Consider the following 27377-nt stretch of genomic DNA (forward strand, 5'->3'; position numbering starts at 1 on the left):
TAATATTTGCTACAGTATTTAAGTATTTCTTGTGGTGTCAAGCTCTGTGCAAAATGCTGAACACTCTAACACACATATATATTCATAATTCATGCAATTATACATAACTATATGTTGATATATGGAAATAGAAATGTATAAACATACAAAGACATATCATGTATGGGTCATATATATGTAAAGGGTCATTTGACCCTTACCGTAATCCTATAAGACAGGCACTACTACACCCATCTGACACATGTGGAAACAGAAGCACAAAGAGTGAGGGATTTGACTAAAATCTCTGGTTATTTTGTGACAAAACCAATCCTGGAATGGTGCCTATCTGTCTCCAAAGCAAACAATTTTATCTTTCAATGCTGACAAGGATGCCTTGTGCCACGGCTTTGGCCCCATCTGTGGGAACAGCAGGCGGAGACCCAATCCACCCTCCCTGGGACATGGGGACCCATGGCTTGAGTTTCAGTCTCATTGTCCTATTCCCTGGCCTGTGATTTAACACTCACATTCCCTCACATCAGGTGAGAGGTGCCCACCCCCACAGCTGCTGTGAAGGTCAAATGAGGATGACTGACTGATGGCATCCTAAAAGCACGGGGGTTAGGCAGTCCCTGTCAGAAGTCTAACATCTCAGAAGTCCCCATGTTGGGGGATATTTTTCTTCACCTGTAAGAAGGCAGTTCAGTAGTGTGGGATGACTAGAATATGTGTGTGTGTGTGTGTGTGTGTGTGTGTGTGCTTGATTACCTGTGTGTATATATCTATCTATATAACATATATAAATACACATACATGTAAGCATAGGCACTTGAATTTTTATTTATTAAAAATATTTTTGTAGAGGTAGTATATAGTACAAAATTTAAAATTTTGAAAAATATTTTTTCTTCTTTCCTCACCACTCAATTCTCTTTGCCAGAGGCAATACTTCTGTATGCTGCTCAAGGCTACATTATGACAAAATATTTCTACTAACTTGCACTGAAGTTAGCCGCTTTGAAGGGAACACTTTGCCTGGGCCAGTAGGTCATATTCTAGAAACTAAGTTACAGTGGAAACAGTCCTCTGTGGGTTGTTTACACTGTTTTTTGTTTTGTTTTTTAAGTTTAGAAACATTTAGCATGCAATACATGCACTCTGTAAAAAAATGAAATCCAAACAGCACAACAGAGTAAGAAAGAATTCTCCTGGGCCACCTGGCTGGCTTAGTCAGTAGAACATGTAACTGGATCTTAAGGTTGGAAGTTCGAGTTCCACACTGGGTGTGGAGGTAACTTAAAAATAAAATCTTAAGGGGCGCCTGGGTGGCTCAGTGGATTAAGCCGCTGCCTTCGGTTCAGGTCATGATCTCAGGGTTCTGGGATCGAGCCCCACATCAGGCTCTCTACTCAGCGGGGAGCCTGCTTTCTCCTCTCTCTCTGCCTGCCTCTGTGCCTACTTGTGATCTCTCTCTCTCTCTGTTAAATAAATTAAATATTAAAAAAAAAAAACAGTTTGTGGGGGCGCCTAGGTGGCTCAGTGGGTTAAGGCCTCTGCCTTCAGCTCAGATCATGATCCCAGGGTCCTGGGATCGAGCCCCTCATCGGGCTCTCTGCTCTGCAGGGAGTCTGCTTCCTCCTCTCTCTCTGCCTGCCTCTCTGCCTACTTGTGATCTCTCTCTCTGTCAAATAAATAAATAAAATCTTTTAAAAAAAATAAAATCTTAAAAAAAAAAGTCACCTCTCAACTACACCAGCTTTCTATTTCACCTTCCAGAAGGTGTTTCCTTCTAGAAATATTTTACACACATGCAAGCCTATGTTTACAACTGGTCAGTTGGCATGTGTTCCATTTTGAGGCATGTGGAATGTGGAAATTGTGTGTGTGTGTGTGCTTTTTTTTTTGTTTTACTTAATGATACACACACTAGAGATTGTCCAGTATGGATTCACTCCTTCTTTTTAATGACCACAGAGTATTTCACTGTATGGATATACTACAATTTACTTAACTGGTCCACTCCTGATGGATATTTATGTTGTTTTGTGTCATTTGCTATTACAGTGCTTCAGTAAACCTTCTCTCCCAACTGCCTTAATGCACAACAATATATGTTTCTGAATCGGACAGACCAGGGCATGGTTGCAGAACCAATTACTTTTTGGATAGCTTTGGACAAATTACATAGTCTACATTCCATTATCTGTAAGATGATAATAAAGATATTTCCTTCATCTGGCTGTTATGGATTATAATGATTCTACGAGATGGTATGCTATAGGCACTTAACATCATGCGTGGCAAATCGTGTGTGTCCAATAAATGTTTGCTCTAGGCAAAGACGCTTTTCCTGTTTCCGATGAGGAAGTTTCTGGGTTGTGAAGACCTATACAGGGGAAACATCCACACCTTTGGGATTTGGTTTGCACTTTGGGACATGGGAGCTATGGGTGGGTAGGTCCCTGGGAGCGTCACTCTCTCTCTCAGGGAGAAGGCCATAAACTTCGCCTCTTGATACCTTTCCAAGAGGGGGCAGCTTCTGTGGAATTCCTCCCATGGTAAGTATAAGCTCTGCATCACGGAAAAAACCCTTTGCCCACTAAAGGGTCTGCAGCCAGGTCAGTCTCCTCCCAGGCAGAGAACAAAGCATGCTCACACGCTCCTGGGCCTGTGCTCCCGGCCTGCACCCTCTTGCTTTCCACCCCCCCGAAGCCAGCACCTCCTTCTCTTTCAGGAGCATCTCCTGCTCTGCCTCCATGACCACTCCTCTTAGGACTCTCGCCCCCAACAACCCACTGTCCCTGCATCACTCTGTGCAGGACCCGTTTTGACATATACTTCTCTCAGAGTTACGTAACTATTCTATACGAGAATGTCCACTGCCTCAGTTTCTAAGGGTCTCAAGGATAAGGACACAGAACTTCAAATGTTAGGTGTTCCTTGTATCATTCCCCTCCTGCACCCCACCAGATGCTACACATGGTACTAAGCACACAGTATGTGCTCAGTAAATATGCAATGATTTGGATTCTGAACAAGAAGTGAACCACCAATGAGTTTACAGTTAAAGTAGAAGGAGTAATTAACTCTGGGGCCACCTTCCAGCTCGTGTTTGACACAAGGATAAAAAGAGCCCCATTATTTCCATTTTGATCCATAGGCAATTACTGGGACAAACAGCTCATACGCTTTAGGGAAAACGAGTATAGCAAATCCTCCCTCTCAGCCCCTCTCCACAAGGCGCTCTATAAATTTAAAAGCAACAAACCTACTGGAACTCACCATGAGTTTCTGTGATTTAGCGTAATATAAAACATCCTGGTAGTGCTGGGCGTAGTCTGGGTCCACATTTTTAATCTTAGCAGTTGGTAACAGCAGAGTGTCTAAAGTTTTCAAAGGATTCCCTTCGTCAATAGCTTCATTGATGTGTCCCACAGCCACAATTCCTAGGGGGGAAAAGTTTTCTTAAGTCACAATCCATTATAAGTTCTCTAGAACCACCTGTGACAAAGATGCAGTTAGAAAGGGGATGGGGACGCCCCGCCACACGAACTCTAAGAGCTGATAAACAAGCACACCATGGCTGCAGGATACAAGATCAATGTAGGAAAATCAAGTGTATTTCTCCACACTCACATTGTACAATGTGAAAATGAAAAGGAGGAGAAAATTCCATTTGGAATAGGTTCTGATCACAAACACACGAATTACTTAAAGAAAACACAGGCATAAATTTAATGAAAGAAGAACAAGATATGTTCACTGAAAACTATGAAGCCCCATGTAAAAAAAAATTAAAGATGACCTAAATAAATTGAAAACTCATCCCATGTTCATGGATTGAAAGAGTTAATACTGTTAAGATGGAAATACTCCTCAAACTGATCTATAGATTTGGTGTAATCCCTACCTTTTTCTTTCAAACAGAAATTGGCAAGCTGAATCTACAATTCCTATGTAAATCCAAGGAGCCAAGAATAACCAATGCATTGTTGAAAAACAACAAAATTGGAGTTTTCTCATTTTGAAAACTTACTAAAAGCTAGGGTTAATCAATACTGCATGGCAGTGATTTAAGGACAGATGTACAGATCAATGGAAAAGAATTTAGAGTTCAGAAATAAACCCTTACCCTTATGGTCAATTATTTTTGACAAGAGTGCCAAGGCAACCCAGCAGGTCAAAGGCTTTATAACAATGGGACACCTGGACATCCATATCCATTAAGAGTGAAGTTGGACCCCCTATAGCACGTCATACACAAAAAATAACCTCCAATGGGTCACAGGCCTAAGTGAAGAAGCTTAAACTATATAACACTTAGAAGAAAGCATAGTAGTAAATCTTTGTGGCCTGGGTTAGGCAGTAAGTTTAGCTGTGACACCAGAAACACAACTAAAGAAAAAAGAGAAATACATGGGATGCTGTAAAAATTGAAACATCTGTGCTTCAAAGTACACCAAAGAAGATGGAGACAATCTACAGAGATTGGGAGAAAATATTTAGAAGCTCTGTATCTGACAAAGACCCGTATACCTTATATACATGTATACCAAATATAAGAAATCCTTAAAACTGGGCATTGAAAAAAAAAAACAAACCCAATTTAAAATGAAGACCTTGAACACACACTTCTTGAAAGAAGATTCACAAATGGCTAATAATCACATGAAAAGATACTCAATATTAGCTGTTAGGGAAATGCAAATCCAAATCACAATGGGATACCTCTTCATACCCATTAGGACAGCTATAGTAGAAAAGACAAGCAGTAACAAGTGTCGTGAGGATGTGGTGAAACTGGAACTCTCATGTGTTGGTGGTAGGAACAGGAAATGGCAGTTCCTAAATATTTTTTTAAAGATTTTTTATGTATTTATTTGACAGAGAGAGAGATCACAAGTAGGCAGAGAGGCAGGCAGAGAGAGAGAGAGGGAAGCAGGTTCGCTGCTGAGCAGAGAGCCTGATGCGGGACTCGATCCCAGGACCCTGAGATCATGACCTGAGCCGAAGGCAGCGGCTTAAACCACTGAGTCACCCAGGCGCCCCGGCAGTTCCTAAATATTAAACACAGAATCACCATCCGATCCAGCAAGTCTCCCCCCCTAGGCATATACATTCAAGGGAACTGAAACTGTATGTTCACACAAAAATTATATATCAATGTTTGCAGAAATACTTTTAACAGCTAAAAAGTGGAAACAACCTACATATCCATCAACTAATGAACTGATTAACAAAATGTCTATCCACAGAATGGCATATCACCTAATCTAGAAAAGAACATGAAGTATATGGATATGTGACTCAACATGGAAACACTGAAAACATAATGCTAAGGAGCCAGAAATGAAAGGACACACATTCCATTATTCTACTTGTACAAAATGTCCATAATAGGAAAATGCACAGAAACAAAGCAGACTAGTGCTTGCTAGGGATGAGAGGAGAGGGGAAGGGGAGTGACTGTTAATGGGCACCACGGATCGATTTAGAGAGATGAAGATGTTCTGAATTTATAGTGGTGATGGTAATACAGCTTCTTAGATAGAAGTCACCACAGAAACACAACAAATGGGTCAATTTTATGATATATGAATGTGGTAGCTACTACTGACTAGAAGCCTCACCGATAACATAACCAACTAACAAGTATCTTGTATGTTTTTATGTATTACATACTGTACTCTGACAATAAGCTAGAGAAATGAAAATCACACGACAAAATACACTTATAATAATGTGCTGATTAAAAAAAAAATCCACGTTTAAGTGGACCTGTGCAATTCAAACCCATATTGTTCAAGGGTCACCTCTCTATGCACACACATACACACTCGCAGGGGGCTTTTGCCTTCCAGGTTAGTGCTGATAGATAAGAACTAGTAAAGAAATGAAACATTAACAAGTGGGGTTTACAAAAGAAACATTCTTAAAGCTAAACTGTCATTTTGTTAGCTATTTTTCAAACACAGAAACACTCTTTACAGTAGAGTAAGTAATGTAATTTTTAAGAACTATCTTTATCCTGATGCTCAAATTAAGTTAAATATTTAGCTAAATATCTCCCGGATGGATGATGACCCACACATTGCTGAGAATGAAAAGATTTATCTGTAGAAGGAAAGGGACAATTTAAAATGCCCAGAAATTATTCCAGATTATAACACTTAAATGTATTTAAAGAAAAAGCAGAAACACTTCTCTAATATGAAGGTTACATGATCTTAAAAATACTGGAAGAACTCAGGAAAGTAAGTATTACCCACATACAAGGTATCATTTTATCCTGTAGGAGTTATACCCAGAGAACATAGATTACTTCATGTCATTCTCTGGACACCAAGTCCCTTCGACAGACTGTTCTAAATACTGTTAAACACCCCATCTAAAAGTGATCTTAACAAAATTACGTCTGAGAAAGAGAATGTATGTTCCTAATGGCCGATCACCTGGGAATGAGTGCATTCCAGCTGACTTGATTGAAATCACTTGTTTAAGTTTTTGTTTGTTATGTTTCTAAGAATACAAGCCATTGAGGTCATAGTAAATGACCTCATAGGGGCTGAAAGACCTACCCAGAAGCCCCCTGGGCACATCTGCATCACTTCCTGTTTATAAGAAAAGGGAAAATCCCGCTGCTGAGCCTCAGTCCAGGACCCACTTCTTTATTTAGTTTTTTGAGAGGAAAAGATGTTTATTTTTGAGAACAATATTAAACATTCATTAAGCACTAACTATATCCCTAGGAATTTGCTAAGCCATCTGCATAAAAAAAGTAAATAAAAGATGGCTTTTAGAAAAAAGATACCCAATTACTGTGACCAAAATCAAAACACAAGATACAAGAAGTAGAACAGAGGAATTAGAATGTCTGTTGCTTACATAAGATGTTTCCCACATCAACACCACATCCGGAACGGAGCTCTTTATTTGTTCTCCAACTAATTTTTCTTTTTTTAAGTCTTTCAAGTTTTTATTTAAACTTCAGTTAACCATAGAGTGTGATACTGGTTTCAGGAGTAGAATTTAGTGATTCATCACTTACACATAACACCCACTGCTCATCATAACAAGTGCCCTCCTTAATACCCATCACACATTTAATCCATGCCCCCACCTCCCTCCATCAATCCCCAGTTTGCTCTCTATGATTAAGAGTTTCTTATGGTGGGACACTTGGGAGTATCAGATGGTGACGCATCTACCTTCAGCTCAGGTCATGATCTCCAGGTCCTGGGATCCAGTCCCATGTGAGGCTCCCTGCTCAGCAGGGAGGGTCTGCTTCTCCCTTTGCCTCTCCCCACTGCTCCTGCTCGCTCACTCGCTCTATCTGTTTATCTACATATATATATCTGTCTCAAATGAGTAAATAAAATATTTTTTAGAAGTCTCTTATGGAACTGAGAGTTGCTGGAGTAGAGCGCAGTAGGAGGGATGGGCTGGCCAGTTGACGGACACTAGAAGACATGTGTTGTGGTGAGCACTGTGTATTGTGTAAGACTGATGAGTCACAGACCTGCACCCCTGAAACAAATAATACATGTTAATAATAAAAAATAAATAAAATAAAATTTCTTTAAAAACCCAGTTTCTTATGGTTTGTTTTCCTTTTCCTTTACCCCTTTTCCATATGTTCATCTGTTTTGTTTCTTAAATTCCACGTATGAGTGAAATTATATGGAATCTGTCTTTCTCTGTCTTATTTCACTAGCATAATACACTCTAGTTCCATCCAGATGGTGGCAAATGGCAAGACTTCATTTTTTCTGATGGTTGAGTAATATTCCATTGTTATATGTATATAATATATATGTTATATGTATATGTATACACACATACATATATATCACATCCTCTTTATTCATCAGGCAATAGACATTTGGGCTCTTTCTATTATTTGGCTATTGCTGATAATGTTGTTATAAACATCAGGGTGCATATGCCCCTTTGAATCAGTATTTTTGTATCCTTTGGATGAATACCTAATAGTGTAATTGCTGGGTCATTAAGTGTTTCGATTTTTAAACTTTCTGAGGAAGTTCCATACTGTTTTCCAGAGTGGCTATACCAGCCTGCATTCCCACCAACAGTCCCCTTTCTCTGCATCCTCATCAACATTTATTGTTTCCTGTGTTAATTTTAGCCATTCTGACAGGTGTGAGGTGGTAGCTCATTGTAGTTTTGATTTGCATTTCCCTGATGATGAGTGAGGGTGACCATCTTTTCATGTGTCTGTTGGCCATTTGTATGTCTTCTTTGGAAAAATGTCTATTCATGTCTTCCGCCCATTTCTTGATTGGATTTTTTGTTTTTTGGGTGTTGAGCTTCTTAAGTTCTTTATAGATTTTGGATACTAACCCTTTGTCAGACATGTCATTTGCAAATATCTTTTCCCATTTCGTACATTGGCTTTTAGTTTTGTCGATTGTTTCCCTCATTGTGCAGGAGCTTTTTATCTTGATGAGGTCCCAAGAATTCATTTTTGCTTTTGTTTCTCTTGCCTCTGGAGACGTGTCTAGTAAAAAGTTGCTATGGCTGATGTCAAAGAGGTTGTTGACTATGTTCTCCTCTAGGATTTTAATGGTTACCTGCCTCAAATTGTCTCAAATTTGGTTTTCCTCCATTTTGAATTTATTTTTGTGTATGGTGTAAGAAAGTGGTCCAGTTTCATTCTTCTACATGTTGCTGTCCATTTTTCCCAACACCATTTGTTGAAGAGACGATCCTTATTCCACTGGATATTCTTTCCTGCCTTATTAAAGATTAGCTGACCACATTGGATCCATGGTTTTCTATTCTGTTCCATTGATCAATATGTCTGTTTTTGTGCCAGTACCATGCTATCTTGATGATTACAGCTTTGTAAACTTGAAGTCCAGAAATGTGATGCTTCCAGCTTTTCTTTTCTTTTTCAAGATTGCTTTGGCTATTTGGGGTCTTTTGTGGTTCCATACAAATTTTAGAATTGTGTTAGATTTGTGAAAAATGCTGGTGGTATTTTGATAAGAATTGCATTAAGTGTGTAGTCTGCTTTCGGTAGTACAGACATTTTAACACTATTTGTTCTTCTACTCCATGAGCATGGAATTTTTTTCTGTTTTTGGTGTCATCTTCAATCTCTTTCATAACTGTTCTATAATTTTTAGAGTACAGATCTTTTACTTCTTTGATTAGATTTGCTTCTGAGTATCTTATAGTTTTAGGGGCAATTTTAAAAGGAATTGATTCCAAAAAATTTGGAAGGGGAGGCGAACCATAAGAGACTATGGACTCTGAAAAACAACCTGAGGGTTTTGAAGGGTCAGGGGTGGGAGGTTGGGGGAACAGGTGGTGGGTAATGGGGAGGGCACGTTTTGCATGGAGCACTGGGTGTTGTGCAAAAAGAATGAATACTGTTACGCTGAAAAAATAAATAAAATGGGGGAAAAAAAGGCAGAAATGCATGGAAGGGATGATGAAGACAAAAAAAAAAAAGGAATTGATTCCTTGATGTGTCTTTCTGCTGCTTCATTATTGGTGTATAGAAATGTAACAGATTTCTGTACAATGATTTTGTATCCTGAGACTCTACTCACTGATATCAGCTGTGGGTGTTTCACATATGGTTTTTACGATATTGAGGTACATTCCCTTTAACCCTACCCTGTGAAGAATTTTAATCATGAAAGGACGCTGTAATTGTTAAATGCTTTTTTCTGCATCTGTTGAGAGGATCATATGGTACTCACCCTTTCTTTTATTAATGTGGTGTATCCGTTGTTTGATTTGTGAATACTGAGTCACCCCTGCAACCCAGGAGTAAATCCCACTTGATTGTGGTGAATAATTATTTTTATGTACTATTGGGTTTGATTTGTTAGTATTTTGTTAAGAAATTTTGCATCAGGGATATTGGTCTGTACCTCTCCTTTTTAGTGGGGTCTTTGGTTTTGGAATCAAGATAATGAGACTTTGTAGGAAGAGTTTGGAAATTTCCCTTCCATTTCTATTTTTTTGGAACAGTTTGAGAAAAATATGTATTAACTCTTTAAATGTTTGGTAGGACATTTCCATGGGAAGCTGTCTGGCCCTGGACTTTTGTTTGAGTTTTTCATGTCTTTGTTTTTGTTTTGAGAGACAGTGTGCAAGTGGGGCAAGGCAGAGGGCTGGGAAGGGAGAGAGAGAATCCCAAGCAGTCTCCTTGCCCAGTGTGAAACCGAAGGAGGGGCTCAATCCCAGGACCCTGAGTTCATGACCTGAGTTGAAATCAAGAGGCAAATGTATAACCAACTGAGCCAGCTAGGTCCCCTGTTGGGAGATTTTTTTGATTACTGATTCAATTTCTTTGCTGGTTATGGGTTTGTCCCAATTTTCTACTTCTCTTAGTTTCAGTTTTAGTAGTTTAGATGTTTCTAGGAACTTATCCATTTCTTCCGATTGCCCAATTTGTTGGCATACCATTTTTCATAATATTCTTTTATAATTGTATTTCTGTGATGTTGGTTGTGATCTTTCCTTTCTCATGATTCATTTGGGTCCTTTTTCTTTTCTTTTTGTTAAGTCTGGCTTGGCGGTTATCAATTTTATTAATTCTTTCAAAGAACTAGCTCCTAGTTTCATTGACCTGTCCTGTTTTTTTGTTTGTTTCTATATCATTTACTCCTGCTCTTCATTATTCCCCTTCTTCTGCTGGTTTTAGGCTTTATTTGCTTCTCTTTTTCCAGGTCCTTTAGGTGTCAGATTAGGTTGTGTATCTGAGATTTTTCTTGCTTCTTGAGGTAGGCCTGTATTGCTATCTATTTCCCTCTTCAGACCGTTTTTGCTGCATCACAAAAGTTTTGGACTGTTGTGTTTTCATTTTCATTTCTTCCATGTATTTTTAAAAATTCTTCTTTAATTTCTTGGTAAATCCATTCATTCTTTAGTAGGAGGTTCTTTAACCTCTATGTATCTGTGGACTTCAAATTTTTTTCTTGTGGTCAACTTTAAGTTTCATAGCATTGTGGTCAGAAAATAAGCATGGTATGGTATCAATTTTTTTGTATTTGTTGAGGCCTGATTTGTGACCCACTATGTGATTTGTTCTGGAGAATGTTCCACGTGCACTCAAAAAAGGTGTATTCTGCTGGTTTAGGATTAAATATTCTGAATATATCTGTTAAATCCATATGGTCCAGTGTGTCACTCAAAGCCATTGTTTCCCTGCTTAGACAATCTGTCCATTGCTATAAATGGGATGTTAAAGCCCCATACTATTATTGTATTATTATCAATGGGTTTCTTTATGTTTGTCATTGACTTATATATCCAGGTGCTCCCATGCTGGGGGCATAAATATTTATAATTGTTAGATCTTCTTGTTGGATAGAAACCTTTATTATGACACAGTGCCCTTCTTCATCTCTTGTTACAGTTTTGGTTTAAAATCTAGTTTGTCTGATATAAGAATTGCAACCCCAGCCTTATTTTGATGTCCATTAGCATGATAAATGGTTTTCCATGTCCTCAAAAGTGCAGGTGTCTTTAGGTCTAAAGTGAGTCTTTTGTAGGCAGCATACAGAGGTATGATCTACTTTTTAAAACCATCATACAAGACTATAATGTTTTAGTCAAAGGAAAGAGCCAGCATTCTCTTACAGATTGCAATTTTGAGACACCAGATGAGGTAACCTACAAAGATGGGTACCTACCAAATTAAAAAAGTAAAAATTCAAAGAAAGAAAACTACCTTGTCTACACTATGTAGTTAAAATGAAGCTCCTCTATGGTTCTATGGGGAAAAGTGAACTTTCCAGTAAGAAATTGACGGAGCATCTAAGTCTGAGGAAATGTATTTCGCAGCTTCTCCATTAAACTCTCCTTCCACATTCATCATGTCCCATTAGTTGCATACTTATCCACATCACAATTCAGACACAAGATTAGACCTTGAAGTATGTGGCGGGGTGAGGTGGGAAGGGTAATGCACTTTCAAGATGTCCATGAAAAATCCTTAGCTTTTTCAGATGATTTAATTACTCTATTGTGCAATTCATGCCAGTTCATAATGGCATATTATTTCACTTAGCTTTTAAAGAAATTACCTAAACATAGGATATCAAACCCAATACGTCAAGAACTTTGGAAATGCCTCATTTTGGCATAACTAAACGAACAAAAGCACAGAGCTATTAAATACTCTGCACTGAATTCTACAAATTCTAGAAAGGAAATATGACAAGGAAGTCTCTAAAATAACTGCCCTTCATAGCATGATCATCAGAAGGAATAGGATAGTGGTCATGTGATAACAGCCATGGAAAATATCAGAAGTACAGCTGCTTAGAGAGATAAATCCTTTATCAATACAAAGATATTTTTGCTTAGAAATAATATCCATCTACCAAAAAAATTCTTTTTTTTTTTTAATTATACAAATACTACTTGTTTTGCTTTTCCTGAAAAAAAGTAAAGACTCTATTTGATAGTCTGGGAAAAAATGGCATCCTTCACCCAGCTTTTTAATCAACGTTAAGGAGAGTCAAGGGGAGCCTCAGTGGCTTGGCTGGTTAAGCGTCTGACTCTTGGTTTCAGCTCCTGGGTTATGAAATTGAGCTCCCTGTGGGGCTCCATGCTCAGCGGGGAGTCTGCCTAAGATTCTCCTTCTCCCTCTACCCTTCCCCCGCTCGCAGTCTTGCTCTCTCAAATAAATCTTAAAGGGGGGGGGAGAATAAGAATAAAATACAACCGTTTAGCACTGAGAACGAACACAACTCTGTTGTATCAGCAGAACATATAGAAATCACTAAAGCAGACCTGGACAGAATATTGCCTGAAAGCACTAGGGAAAAGTGAGAAAAGCAAGACCGGACCAATTCTTTGTTTTGCTTACCCAAACAGAGGAGTCCTACCCTTGAGTCGCATTAGCCACAGCACCCGAACCACCGGTACAGGCAACTCAAGAGTGTGCAGCTAGGGGTCAAGTAGCAGGGCAGGAGAGCAGGGGTTGGGGGTTGGGGGCCTGAGCCTTGTAACAGGCCCCCCACACCAGATAATAGTGAACATCTGCTCAAATTAGTGCTTCCCTCTTGACTAACATCTGGCAAGAACTACCAGCTGCCAAGGCAATGTGCCAGAGAAGAGTTAAGGGGGCTGTGCGTAAAGCATCTGATCACAGGGATTCCTGTGATGGCTTCGTCCAAAGACAATGAGAGGCAGCAATGAACTGTGTGGTCAGAGAAGAGGAACTGGAGATTTAAACAACCTAAAAAGGACACAGTGAAGAAACTGTCCAGGGATCGGTACAACAGTGGCACATCTGTGAACTGGAGGTCAGGGCAGCACATCTGAACACCTGTTACTATTAGGACTTTGGTGTTTAACACCAGCACCACCACCAACACCACCAGCAGCCCTGCCTTGGTGTTGGGCACAGGGCTCACAGGAAACGGTCAAGAAAGCAAAGAAAGTTATGCAAGTGCAACCAAGTAACAAAGTCATATGTTTTATTTCAAGAGTGATTTTACTAGCCCGAAGTTAGACTCTGCCTTCAAAGACCATACCTGAGACCTCACCAAAACACACTGGAACAGCCCAAGCTTGTGAGAGAAGTATCTGCCTACTCTTTGAGCAAACTTAGGACAAGTTAGAAAAACAGGTCAAAGCTGGAGGACGGAGGGGAGGTCACTGCCATCAGCCATCTTAATCCAAATGTTGCCGATGAATAGAACGGCTCAGACAAAGCCAAAGATGACGGTGCTGGTTTGTTTTTATGATGGGAAAGACTGCTCGACACTTGAATTTGGTAGTTGGTGCTACAGAAAAGCTACAGAAAACTATAAACGGATTGCTGAGTTATATAGGCCCCCTCCCCCCTTCTTCATTCTGTTTTTGCAAACAAGAGGCAAATGAGAAGGAGGCAAGTTGACATTCAAGAAAGCATGTTTCAGGGCACCTGGGTGGCTCAGTGGGTTAAGCCGCTGCCTTCGGCTCAGGTCATGATCTCAGGGTCCTGGGATCGAGTCCCGCATCGGGCTCTCTGCTCGGCAGGAAGCCTGCTTCCCTCTCTCTCTCTCTGCCTGCCTCTCTATCTACTTGTGATCTCTCCCTGTCAAATAAATAAATAAAATATTTAAAAAAAGAAAAAAAAAAGAAAGCATGTTTCAGGACATACCCTCCTGGGATTGTCCACTTTCATGCAGGTAGCTCCTAATTTCTAGATACATGGTGAATCCTCATGATTTGTGATCCTAAAGCAAAGGTTAGAAAGCCCAAATGAAAGGTCAAAGTTGAGTGCTTAAAAGTCTGAGTTTTCTACAGTATCCATCTCTGAAGTATGAATAAATAAGAAAACATGAGGACTTCTATTTATGCATTTTTATTCTATCCTTTTATGTCTTTTTATCTATGTTTTGTAATGTATGTAATACATTGGTGTGGTATTACAGGCATAAAATTTATATATAAATATATACTTGCCTATCAGGGGAGTGGGCTCTCATAAGTTCCATGAGCAAAAATTTGCAGCCCTTATTTAGGGAACTAAGTTGTCCAGACACCTTATTCTCTCATTATACTAAGAGAAGGGACGTGTTCTATACTTACGGTCATTTTCTTCTTGAATTTCCATATTAACCATATCAATACAATTCTGAATTTCATTCCAGCTTAAGTTATCTTGTCCTTGGGATAAGGCTTCCAGTTTAAAAGTGAGTAGTGCATTTGTGTAACTGTGGAAGAGAAAACAATCATTTTCATCAGCGACATTCATTCTTTGTTCATCTCACGCATCTTGAATTTGGCAGGTGGCCAAAAGTAGATGTTACGCGATTAAGAGCAGAAAGACACACACAATTGTCTTGTGCAGCTTTGTGAACACATGGCAAGCTCCCTTGTATTAATGGTGTTTTTTCATAAAGACACTTTATGAACAAATGTTGTTTAATGAAAGGGCCTCAAAATCCAACTCATATCTAACTCAAGCAAAAAGAAAAACAAACAAACAAACAAAAAAACAACCCTTAGTTCTCAACTCTCTGAAATCACACCCAACCCCTAACTCAGTTTCTCATTTTCCATCCCTTTGCATGTTTTTGCTCCGCTCAGGCTTCAGATAACTTTTCGTGGTAAAATTTAGAACCACCATGATTCTCAACCTTTGAATCAAGGGTTCCTTTTATTAATTTTCTTGTTCCTTCCAAAATCTGAACTTCAGAGTCCTTTACCCGGTAAGCTTAACCCAGCTGGGTTACCTTGAGGTCTAGTGAGGAATCAAATAAAATACAAATCCAGAAACCTTGCTGAGTAACATATATCTTCAGTGTATGTTTTCTTGAAGACGTAGTATGGGAGGTGAATGAGAATACTGTCAAGTCCGTCCTCACCTCTCCGTTTCTCCTAAGGCTTCACAGCAGCTACTCAAAAACCTCCCTCTGTGTCCGCTCACTGCTATGGCATTCTTGGCCCTCATTTCTCACCCTTCACCCTCCTCACTATGCACAACCCTCTGGTAAAGAGGGTTTGGTCAATCACTTCAATTACTTGTCTTGTTTGGGGAAGTTTTAGGGAAAAAAATAACCCATCTTGATATGGTACTAAGAAACCCGTTTCTTAAGAGTCATTTTTCCCCATTTAAAAAATCACAGAACCAATGTTACAAACATAAATGAACATGAGCTGTTCTAGCCCCAAGCAGAGAAATTCAGTAGTTTAGTTTGCTTTTGCATTACATCAGGGAAATAAAGGCCCATCCTCCATATACTTCTTCACTATGCACTTGGACTTCTGAATAGCACCTTTGGATTGCTAACAGCAGGGGTTAGAAAAAGTAACACCACAGGAAGTTTAAACCTTCCTGGTTGTGACCGATTTTCTCCAAATTCTACATGCTTTATGGTAGCACTCGGGTGCCGTCCATAGGGGGTAGCTTGAGAGAGAAAAAACATTCAAAATAGAAAGTGGTAGTGATGATCTTTTATCTGTGGCTGAATAACGCATCATCAAATTCAGGCCTGAAAGTGGCTAACAGTCACATTTGAGATTTTCACCTTACCAAAATTTATAAGCCCGAGAACTTGGGCTTCCAGAAACTGGGTTAAAAACCCGACAATGTCAGTCCATCAGGTGTCAGTCCAAGAACCAAAGGGGACCCTGAAATCTCATGTTGGTACTGGTCATTCAGCTGACCCAGAAGGTGCTTAGGTCAGACTTCAAAAATGTGATTAAAATGAACAATTTTTTCAAGTTTCCCATATAGAATACTTGAACTCTGATGTTGTATCTGTGGTTTTCCACTTGGAAGAAAGTGATTCTCAAATCAGGTGTGAGATCATTTCCTTGATGGGTTATTTGCAAATTGGGGGACGGATAGGAAGGAATTTTGGTAACCAACATTAGTGATCTGAAAGAAGGCAGTTATTTAGAGGGTAGTGGCCAGGATGTGCAATCTGGGGGACAGTCGTGACAATTACCTCACCAAGACGTCCCGTGAGAGCCCCACTGGGCTGTGAACTTCATAAGGAAGTGATGAGCTTACCAGCTCTCTCTTCCACTCAAGCACTGAGGGGCAGCAGCCAAGCCCAGTTAGGTGAGAATGAAGGAGGACATTAAAGACACAGGAGGACCAATTGGGAAGTTATCACAGAAGCAAAGGTGACAAGTCCAGTTAGTTGGTAGCTGGGAAACAGCAACATTTGGCAGAGATGTTACACACACAGACTGGCTGCCGATGGGGAGTAATGATCAGGCTGTTTCCTCTGCCTGGCAGAGGAAAACGAGTGGAACTTGAGGTTTCTAAGCCTGGGGAAGACAACGGTGCCATTAGAAATAGTAAAGGTAGAAATAAATACCTTGGGAACGGACCCAAGAGTTAGATTTATCAGGTGGCCACATTTAAGTTGAACAAGCATAGTGGTTTCTCCAAGAAAACCAAACCAGAAAATTCTCTGTCCTACTACTTTGGGGCCATTCTCTATACAGACAAATGGTCAAGCATTTTAAAAAAATCTAAAGTCTTTTAAATTTTCTTGTACAACTGTGTATGGTCCAAGAGAATGATCCAACATCTATTTAAGCAGTTTGGCTGGAATCAATTATCTGAAAAGAGCTTTTGTCACGATCTGTGCAGACATCGCCCCCTAGCGGTTAACAAGAATCCAGGCTGCAAAATCACTCCTTTGACTTGGGCTTTTGTCTTAACTGAATCTCTAAGGGACTCTTTATTCTGGCCCCTTAATGTTCTCTCTAGAGCTGCTGTAGTGTTTCATACCATCAACTGTACTATCTAGTAGCATGGAAGATACTAAGACTGTCACCCACTGCCAGGACCCACGATAGTCTCAGGATTCCTTGGATTTAACAATCAAAATAGCAGGCTTTGGGATTCAGTTGCCCAGCTGAGGGTCCATAAACCCAAATTTAGTTTCCTCATCAGTAAAATAAAAGAATTGGACTGAATCATTATTAAAGTTTCTTCCAACTCTCCTACACTTGGTGGTCTCAAAAAAAAAAAAAAAAAGCCCAAAGGAAGGTATGTTTTTAATAGTTCTTCTATTTTTAGCCTATCGAATCATCTTTGGTAATGACAAAGTCAGTCTTTAATAGTCACAGCATGGTCATTTTTAGATTCTTTCTCCCCCTAAAAGAAATATTGTTTAAAAAGAAAAAAAAGGACTCCTATTATAAAGACTGTTAGGGGCGCCTGGGTGGCTCGGTGGGTTAAGCCGCTGCCTTCGGCTCAGGTCATGATCTCAGGGTCCTGGGATCGAGCCCCCATCGGGCTCTCTGCTCAGCAGGAAGCCTGCGTCTCCTCCTCTCTCTCTCTGCTTGCCTCTCTGTCTACTTGTGATCTCTCTCTGTGTGTCAAATCAATAAATAAAATCTTTAAAAAAAAAAAAGACTGTTAACGTAGACTAGCTCTTGAGGAATTGAGTACAGATACATGGATCTCTTTAGCAAGGAGCAAATCTTCAATTTGTGAGATCTGCCAAACACACATTTTCTGTATTTAACAGGAGGCTTGGAAGATGTTCCCTTACCGTTCTACATATGACTCATCCAGATTGTTGAGGCCTATTGTTGGGCTTCTGAGTTGATTCTGTGCAGACACAAGATCACTGTTTCCCAAGGCCTGGTTTAGTAAAGCAACAGCAGACAGCATTTCCACTGCAATCAGGAGCTCCTCGTGGGCCAAGTAGTTCTGTTGGAAAACACATGCAATCCAAGTTTCCCCAATCACACCCCCATGTATGTGATGGCGTTTTAGAACACGTATTTCAAAGAACAAAGAAATGTTAAAGATTCTGAGAACCCAGGAGAAAGAAGGTTCAATGGCCACCTGTTTTTTATTGGCTTTAAAGAAGAGGTGACTGGGGTCTGGGTTTTTCTTAGCTAGTCATTTTAGGAGAGAATTAATGACAAGCAATGGTTCTGATTCCTCAAACATCTGCATTCCCCTAGCTGATTCCCACCACCAGTTATATTAGCTGCATACAGGCTCAGACTTACCAGATAATTAAATGAAGGATTAGACAATGCTGTCACTGTCTGAGAGTGTGAGGTTAAGATTTTTTGGTAGTGATTTTCAGTTTAAATTAAGGATAAGGAGAAGGGGAGAATTTTACCTCTAAGTTATAACCCCAGAAAAGTAAGCCAAAATCTTTAAGCTAAGAATATCAATTCTAGTCCCCTCCAAAATTTATTAAGTCACTTTTTAATAATTGGGTATTTTCTTTTCTTTCTTTCTTTTTTTTTTAAATGAGCAAGTGGGGCATGGACAGAGGGAGATTATCTCTAAGCAGACTCCATGACCACCATGGAGCCCAATGTGGGGCTCGATCTCACAGTCCATGAGATCATGACCTGAGCAGAAATCACAAGTCAGATGTCCAACTGACTGAGCCACCCAGACGTACCAGTAATTGGGTGGAAGTATTAAAACATACTATGAAGGGGCGCCTGGGTGGCTCAGTGGGTTAAAACCTCTGCCTTCGGCTCAGGTCATGGTCCCGGGGTCCTGGGATCGAGCCCCACATCGGGCTCTCTGCTTGGCAGGGAGCCTGCTTCCTCCTCTCTCTCTATGCCTGCCTCTCTCCCTACTTGTGATCTATCTGTCAAATAAATAAATAAAATCTTTAAAAAAAAAAAACATACTATGAAGCCTGGATATTTGAAGAAATGTGAAGTCAGTAAAGCATGTATGTTTTATAATTTTCAATTTGGCTTAAAAAAACACATCTCATGGTAGTTACACTTGTGGTGAGGATAGCATATAGCATAACCTTGCCCAGTGGCTATCTTGTATACCTGACAGTAAGGTAACATTATATAGTCAAACAAAATTTTAAAAACCACATATGAAACTTTTGAACACCTTCCCCCTTCAATGTTCTCTTCCATTTAACCATTTTATACTCACTTGGCCTAACTTCAAAAAGGTTATTTCTTCCATTATATTGAAGGAACATATATTTCTTCCATATATTGAAGGAATAGCAGAAAATGAATAGAAAAAAAATGCTGATAACTATGTTTACGTTTAGGATATTTTCTGTATTTAATATATGCAATGTAATATTTATATTAAAATGCATTATAGCTTTCTGGATCTCCATAGGTAACCCACAGCAATGGATTTTAGAGTAACAAGGCATACTTTTACCCTCCAAAACAAATGGGAAGAAAGGGTTATTACAGGGAGCATGTAAGCAAATCTGATCCAAGTTTCTTATATTAACTACAAGTTAAAGACATAAGGGAGGTATAAAATTATAAGTAAAAGACCATAGTGGAATCATTTGAGATCCACCTCTTCTACTCCTTTTAGTAACTGTCCACAAAAATCTAACATGGTAAACAGCAGCAAAGGCAAGGAAAAACAAAGAAGCAGCTGGGCTGGAGAACCACAGGCTGACCACTGACTGGTTAGGGATGAATGACTGGGCTAACATATGAGCAGCCTTGGGGTTCAAAGTTGGTGGTACAGAAGAAAAACTATTAATGAAAGAACATAAGTGCAATTTCAGAATGTGACCTATTTTTCTTTTCTTACAAAATAGTATCTTTCTCTTTAGAAAATAAGAAGTCTTGGTAAGCAAGAATAAGAAAACAACCCCCCCCCCAAGCCCTTTAGCGTATATCTGTTTATTTATTTTTAATTCATACAAACATTTACAGAGGTTCCTTTAAACAGAAATTTCATATTACAAAAAGCCCCTCTAGATAATGACGTTTTAATCTCATTCTTTCCACTGGGTATTAGTGTGCGCAATCTGTTGTTAAACATATGGTTTGTTTCTTGCTTCTCAGAATTACAGAACATGCTGGGAAACAATCCCTGTGACTACAACTTTTTGATTCATATTCTTTAGACTCTCTTCCTAGCAATGTAATTGTCGGGATAATGTGTAAGAGACCTGCCCTCACATGAGTGAGACCATCCTCCAGAAAGGTGTTCCATTCGTGCTTCCATGGAGGAAATGCCTGCTGCCTCAAATGTATGCCTATGCTATGTTAGATCTCTCAATGCCACCTGTCTGACTTCCCAGAACAACAGTGTATTAATTCACATTTCCCTCTGTCTGAGTTTGAACATCTGTGTGTGTCTGTCATCGTATATGCCGAACTTTGCGACTTGGCTATTCATGCTTTTGGCCTTCCTTCCTCCTTTTTCCATGGAACATTTTTAATTTTTATTTTTTAAATTTGAATTTATTTTATTTTTTAAAGATTTATTTATTTGACAGAAAGAGAGAGAGAGAGACAGACAGACAGACAGAGAGGGAACACAAGCAGGGGGAGTAGGAGAGGGAGAAGCAGGATTCCTGCCAAGCAGGAAGCCCTATGCGGGGCTTGATCCCAGGACCCTGGGGTCATGACCCTAGCTGAAGGCAGACGCTTAACAACTGAGCCACCCAGGCCCCCCATTTCTGATTTTTAAGATCCAATGTTCTATATTTCCCTAGAACTTCAATTTTTTAAGTCACTTTTTTACATTTAACTTTTTATGTTGGGAATTTATTCTGATATGTGTAGCGAGGTCACGTTTTCTTTTTCAAACGGCTAAACACTTGTAAGGATTTCATTCTTCTCTCCGCCTTTTTGAAATACTGGCATTCTCATACATTCAATTCTTGGATCTGTTTCCAGTACTTTTTATTCTGTTCCATTGTTTGGGTTAATCCTGTACTAGTACACATGGTTTTAATTACTGTAACCTTATATATTACTGTTTAATACCATTCTCATATTAACCAGCACTCAATTTACAAAAATTAAAGCCATGGTGCGAATGTTCTTCATTTCTAGAAATGCAGACTCAGAGCTAATTATTCTATTTCAAAAACACGACATATTTTTTAAATATTTCAGCACAGTTAACGAACTGTCCAAAGTGCTTCAAAAATCAGAGAATAAGAACAACTCGTTTTCAGTGTGTATGTGTGTCGAATGCTGCCTGCATTTTCACCATGCAGACTCTTCATCTCCATGAAGAGCGGGAGTCAACGAGGAAGGCAGTCCTGGACCCCGCATAGAGAGACCAGGGGATGGGTACAAGTTAAAGACTCTGTGCCCCATTCACCTTCCCTAAACATCCTTCCTCATAGCTTCGACCCAGAATTAACATCTTTGTGACTGGAGTCTCCCCAGACTTACCATGGCATTCTGTTTCTGGAGGTTGAAAAGCTCATTCTGATACATCACAGCAGCAAAGGGATAAACAGCAGGCAGCTGGGCCTCCGGTCTGTTCAGTGCAAGCAGCGTGCTCCCGGGGTCGCCTTCCCGAATGACGGCATTGATGTGGTCCACGGCAGCCAGCCCTGAGTGGAGGTTGGGAGTGTCGCATTCCGTCAGAATGCCGCTTTTTGCCCTGCTATTTGCCCCAGGCATCCCATCTTTCCAAGGACTAGAATCATGAACTCTAAAAAGCTGCAGCTTTTTTTTCAGGACAGGTGAAAGCTTGAAGGTGGTAACACAGTAACTGGAGGGCCATCCAGTCTTTGGAGAAAGTCCCTGAAAGGGGCTCGACATTGACAGAGCAGGAGTTATGAGATCCCTCCTGTCTCGCGTGACTTCCCTACAAAACCCTGCCCTTTGGGATCAGCTCTGGTCTCACGTCATCCACTGTTCTAGTCCCTGAGGATTTCACATCTTGGGGAATCCCACAGTATTTAGAGCTGGGCCATATAGATCCCATAGGCATTGTTCTTGAATGCTCCTTATGTATCATTACTGCCTTTGCAAGGAGACTAAAGCTATGTGAACACCCAAAGCCGGCCTTGCCCCACTGCTGTGTCCTCCCTCTGAAGCAGCACCACTGAAACCCACAGTTAGCACTGGGAGACTGAGGGGATTTCTCATTTTTTAAAATTAACATATAATGTATTATTAGCCCCAGGGGTACAGGTCTGTGAATCATCAGGCTTACACACTTCACAGCACTCACCATAGCACATACCCTCCCCAATGTCCATAACCCAGCCTCCCTATCCATACCCCCCTTTTTGTTTTGTGAGATTAAGAGTCTCTTATGGTTTGTCTCCCTCCTGATCCCATCTTGTTCATTTTATTTTTAAGATTTTATTATTTATTTGAGAGAAAGAGAGTGAGCATGAGTGAAGGGTGCAGCGAGAGAGGGAGCAGCAGGCTCCCCGCTGAGCAGAGAGCCTGACGCAGGCCTCCATCCCAGGACCCTGAGATCATGACCTGAGCCGAAGGCAGATGCCTAACTGATCAAGCCATCCAGGTTCCCCTGACCGGTATTTTTCTCAGAAACTTCTCCCTCACCTCTTGTGTTCTCTGCAGTGTGATTTTTAAGAAAAAATCATTTCAGGTGTGTTTTTTAAAAAAATATTATAACCAAACTTCCTGTGATTAAGTAAGTCTGTGCCAGTCTCTCTTCACCTTAACAAAACAAAAAAAACCTGATCACAGAAATGTGTTGGTTTAGATCATAAGCTCTGTGAGATCTCTACTAGTTGCAATGTTCAGATTATGAAGACCTGAATTAATTAATTAATTTGGGGGGGGAGGGCAGCAAAGCAAGGTTTATTGACCAAGAGTAAGGTTTATTGAATGATACAGTATAAAGCTCTTAAAGAGGGAGGGGACCCCAGAGGGTTGCCCAAGAGTTGAATTTTAATAACCACACTGAGGGTGCCTGAAACAGTAGATTCCTCATCGTTTTCAGAAAACAGGATGAGAACTGCTAATCAACTGGGAGAATGAGCGATTGACTCTGCCACCAGGCAACAGCAAACTGGACAGAAACAGCAGCATTTTGCCCATAAAGAAGGTTTCAGGGGCACCTGGGTGGCTCAGTCAGTTAAGCGTCCAATTCTTGATTTCGGTTCACATCATGATATCAGGGTGGTGGGATTGAGCCCTGTGTCAGGCTCTGCATCTGGGTGGGGAGCCTATTTGGGATTCTCTCTTTCTTTCCCTTTGCTCCTATCCCAGAACTCATGCACTCTCTCTAAATAGATAATACCTTAAAACAAAACAAAACAAAACAAATCAACATTTCAGGATAGTAGAAATAACACAGACCCATAGATTTCTAGAGATTTTCAAGGGTTAGTCTGTCTCCTTGACACATGACTAGATTGCAGCTAAGATTACTCTAAGCCTTTTAACAGATGATGATTTACCTTCTGTAACTCATTCACAAGGAGCTACCCTCCATAACCTCTCTCCTGAGACATATCATTCAATAGCAGGAAATACTTACAGCTAATGCTTCTTAGTTATACCCATCAAAAACTTAAACGTATTCTAAAGGACTCTAAGAATACAAACCCATTTTTCTGTTCTAAGAATTGATATGTCCAACCAAGAAATTCCAGAAAGGAAGGTCAGTGGACATTTATGGCCTCTGCTATTCTCAGAATGTCACCCATGGCCTCTCAGCTGTGTCTGTCATTAATTTGGATGGGATCCTGCTTCTCCTCTGAAAATCCTATTATGTGAGTTTGCACCGCTGGGTGGTAAAAGAGTACCAGGAAATCATACCCTTAAGACACTCTTTATGAACCATTTCTCCCTAAAAAAAAAAATGATAAAGTGAGCTCTCCCGCTCTTTTATACTCTGCATTTAACCAAACGTCCAGCCCTGGTCTTAACACAGTATGTCTTGTAATGAATGGGATGCATTGGCCAAACCCCAAGTTAAATGACTGCAGGTCAAACAAAGCTGAAACTTCCGCCAACAGATCTGGTGACATTACAGTCAAAACTGTCCTTATGTCACTTCTCTTGCTATTATGAACGTAGACACCTTAACATTTTAGTATAATAACCTACAGGGTTGAGGAAAACTTGTCATGTAGCTATACGCGTATATTTTAAAGCATAGAGTTGTCTTACTGTCATGTCACTGGTTAAAATATACCTTACCGTTTTTTCAAGACTCTTCTTAGTTCTACTTAACTATAAATTTTCAGATGGAGAGACATAAAAAACTTCAGAATCATCATGTTCTACACACTTAGAGCCATCAAACACAGCAATGTCCTGCATAATTTAAGCTGGTTATGCATTAGTGCAAATCATCTCATGGCTTTTATTTAAAAATGCATAAGCAACGTGGCATTAAATCGGTGGTCAGGAAATTATGTCAGTAAGTATTAAAACATGTATACAAGACATTTTATTTAAAATGAAGAAGGAACCTGGCTTAGTGGTCATAAACTTTTCAAAAATAAAGGATGGCAAAAGGTTATGGAATCATTTCTTCACTGAGCGTATGGACCTCAGCTGTCTTGCTGGCAATATTAATTTCTTCCTGCGATTCATTTCTGTCAAACATAAGGAAATTCTCAGCTTTCAAAGAGAGCAGAAACTTAAAATTGTCTTTCATGTATCATCACTAATACATTCAAAATTAAATAAGAATAAAAGAAGAGGAACATGGATTCAACAATGTTAAGGTGTTCGCTTAAAAAACGTTACTGGGGCGCTCCCAGCAGTTTTGTGTGTGAGGAAAATTCTCAAACCTACTCAGTGGTTAACTTCTAGATGTTTACATCAGTTTTCTCTGGGCCTCCTTGATTACTGTTTGGACCCTCTGGGTAGGCCTCTACCAGCAACTTGGGAGCAAACTTCAGGGTAAAACCTATAGTTTCTTTGAAGGTGTTAAGAACATTCAAAGATCATCTAGGAGGCTGAATCAAAGACATAGTTTAGGAGTGTTATAGTTAGTGGATATTCCCAAGTTTAAATTTGGCTGATGGTTCACATGTTTCATTAAATGGGCTAAACGGTGTTACACATATTCATTTTTTTGTGCATATAAGAGCTCTTTAGGTTGCCCTAGGGAAAATAAATGTCAAGTAGAATTCCTTACTGCTTCAAGTAAAACCAAATTTTATAAGAGAGGGGAGAAGAGACTAATAATCTCTCTGAACTTGCATATGCCCATTTTAATTACCTGAGTTTTCTGTTCTTTATAGTCACACAACTGAAATGAGTATAAAGAGGAACTGAACCGTGAGGCTCCACAGAGGTGCAGGGACATGGGAATCAAACCTACCGCCGTGCCATTTCACTTGCCAAAAAAGTATACAAGCCGTAAGGAAACAATTCTTATAAACTGCAGACTAATGACTGGGAAGTGGTAAAGAGCAAAGGTGTCGGGGCGCCTGGGTGGCTCAGTGGGTTAAAGCCTTTGCCTTAGGCTCAGGTCATGATCTCAGGGTCCTGGGATGGAGCCCTGCATCAGGCTCTCTGCTCAGCAGGGAGCCTGCTTCCTCCTCTCTCTCTGCCTGCCTCTCTGCCTGCTTGTGATTTCTCTCTGTCAAATAAATTAAAAAAAATAAAAAAAAAAGAGCAAAGGTGTCAGCAATACATTTCCAATTCCAAATGCTGTCACATAATCATGGGCAAGAAACAACAGGCCTTAAGTCATAATCTTTTACTGAAGAGCCTTCCATATCAGCCCAGTGAGGTATAGGTTCAAAGGAGGATATACACTGCACCTATGATAAAACAGGAAGGGACAGCTAAACCAGCTTCACGATACTTTGAGATGTTTTGCATGGGGAGAGGAGGGCAAGATCACCCAAAATTTCCATGGGAAACTACCGGACAATGTGGCATAATTAAGCACACCACTGACACTGAGTGGAATTTTCATCACATAAGGCAGTTTTACAAGGATACCAGTGGAGAGTTTTGGTGAGATTCTGACAAGGAGAATTTGTGTCTTCTGGCATATCCATTTCCCTTGTTCAAGCCATTACTCACTGTTGACTTTATTGATGTTGCCTTGGATTTCTGCTTGGGTCAGCAGTTCTTCATATGCATCTCTTTCTTCTTCTGAAATACAGTTATTCTACAAAACAAAGTCTTCACTGATTCCTGAGGTTAAATTAAACATTTCCAAACTCGGTATTCAAAAGCAAAAGGCAAAGAGTGAGAAAAGCTGTTTACTTATATTCATTTGAATTCAATATAAGCACTGAAAAATGCTTGCTCTGTGCGGGGCACTAGGGTTAGGTTGCCTGGCAAAGATTACAAAGATGAACAGCAGCCCCACTGACTCTCTGTGAGGGCCTAACTGTCTAATGTGGCAAACATCATGTTGGACCCCTTGACCATAACGCCATTTTTTGTAGATCCAAGTCAGTGGAATGTAGGCAATTTCATTTGATCCAGTCTAATGCAACTGATACCATAAATAACATATGTACACAGAACAGAATACATTTTAGAGGAGAAATACATATTCAGTTGGAAGTAACACTTGAACAAGAGAAAACAATTGAGGAGGGCTTGGAGGAAGGGAGCAGTTATAAAGGCAGAGTAGGGAGCAGGGTGTAGATGACAGGATTGATCGCAAAGGTGAGACGGCTTGGCACACCGGGCTACAGCACAGGAGTTTGTGTCCAGGGTTATCCAGAAAGATGGGGGTGTTGGGCAGGCATTTCAGAGGCATTTTAAGGCCAAGTGAAGGACCTGTACTTAACTCGGTACGTAGGCAGTAGGGAATCTGGGGGCTGACATCCGATCCGGAGTTAAAGATTAATTTTGCGACCTCTAAGTCTGAGAGGGTTTGGCTTGTCTGAGGAACTTGTCTGAGGAAGAACAGAGACAGAAGGGACTCGAGGCCAGACCTTAAAGAATCCCCGCATGCAGAGGCAGGAGACACTGAGAAGAGACACTGAGAGGGGCAGAGGAGAGCTGCGGCACCAAAGCACCATGGGAGGCCGGCGGGTGGGGCGGGCAAGCCTGCCACATGCGGGCAGAAGCCACCAGCTTAGACAAGGCAGCGAGATCGAGTGGAAAGTTCTGGTGACGGAGCTGAGGCTGTCAGGGCAAGACGTTAAGGAGCAGAAAGATGGCCAGGAACTGGAAGCTCGGCACACCAAGAAAGTCTTCAGTCACGCTAGCCGGGAAGCCAGGGTCAGGATTCTTGCAGAGGAGGGAAGGCCAAATAGGAC

At 40.3% G+C, this 27377-nt stretch overlaps 1 protein-coding gene across 1 annotated transcript in view; it reads right to left on the bottom strand.

Annotated features, from left to right (window-relative positions):
- Positions 1 to 27377, bottom strand: part of IQGAP2 (IQ motif containing GTPase activating protein 2) — a 281580-nt gene that overhangs the window by 85885 nt on the left and 168318 nt on the right. The window contains exons 9-13 of the mRNA XM_045999265.1: positions 26182 to 26269; positions 21595 to 21758; positions 17979 to 18139; positions 14548 to 14672; positions 3265 to 3428 (exon numbers count right to left, since the gene is read on the bottom strand). Of these exons, the coding sequence (XP_045855221.1) occupies positions 3265 to 3428; positions 14548 to 14672; positions 17979 to 18139; positions 21595 to 21758; positions 26182 to 26269 (702 nt within the window). The remainder of the gene's footprint in view (positions 1 to 3264; positions 3429 to 14547; positions 14673 to 17978; positions 18140 to 21594; positions 21759 to 26181; positions 26270 to 27377) is intronic.

Source organism: Meles meles, chromosome 3, assembly GCF_922984935.1.
Source record: "Meles meles chromosome 3, mMelMel3.1 paternal haplotype, whole genome shotgun sequence".
Classification (NCBI taxonomy): domain Eukaryota; kingdom Metazoa; phylum Chordata; class Mammalia; order Carnivora; family Mustelidae; genus Meles; species Meles meles.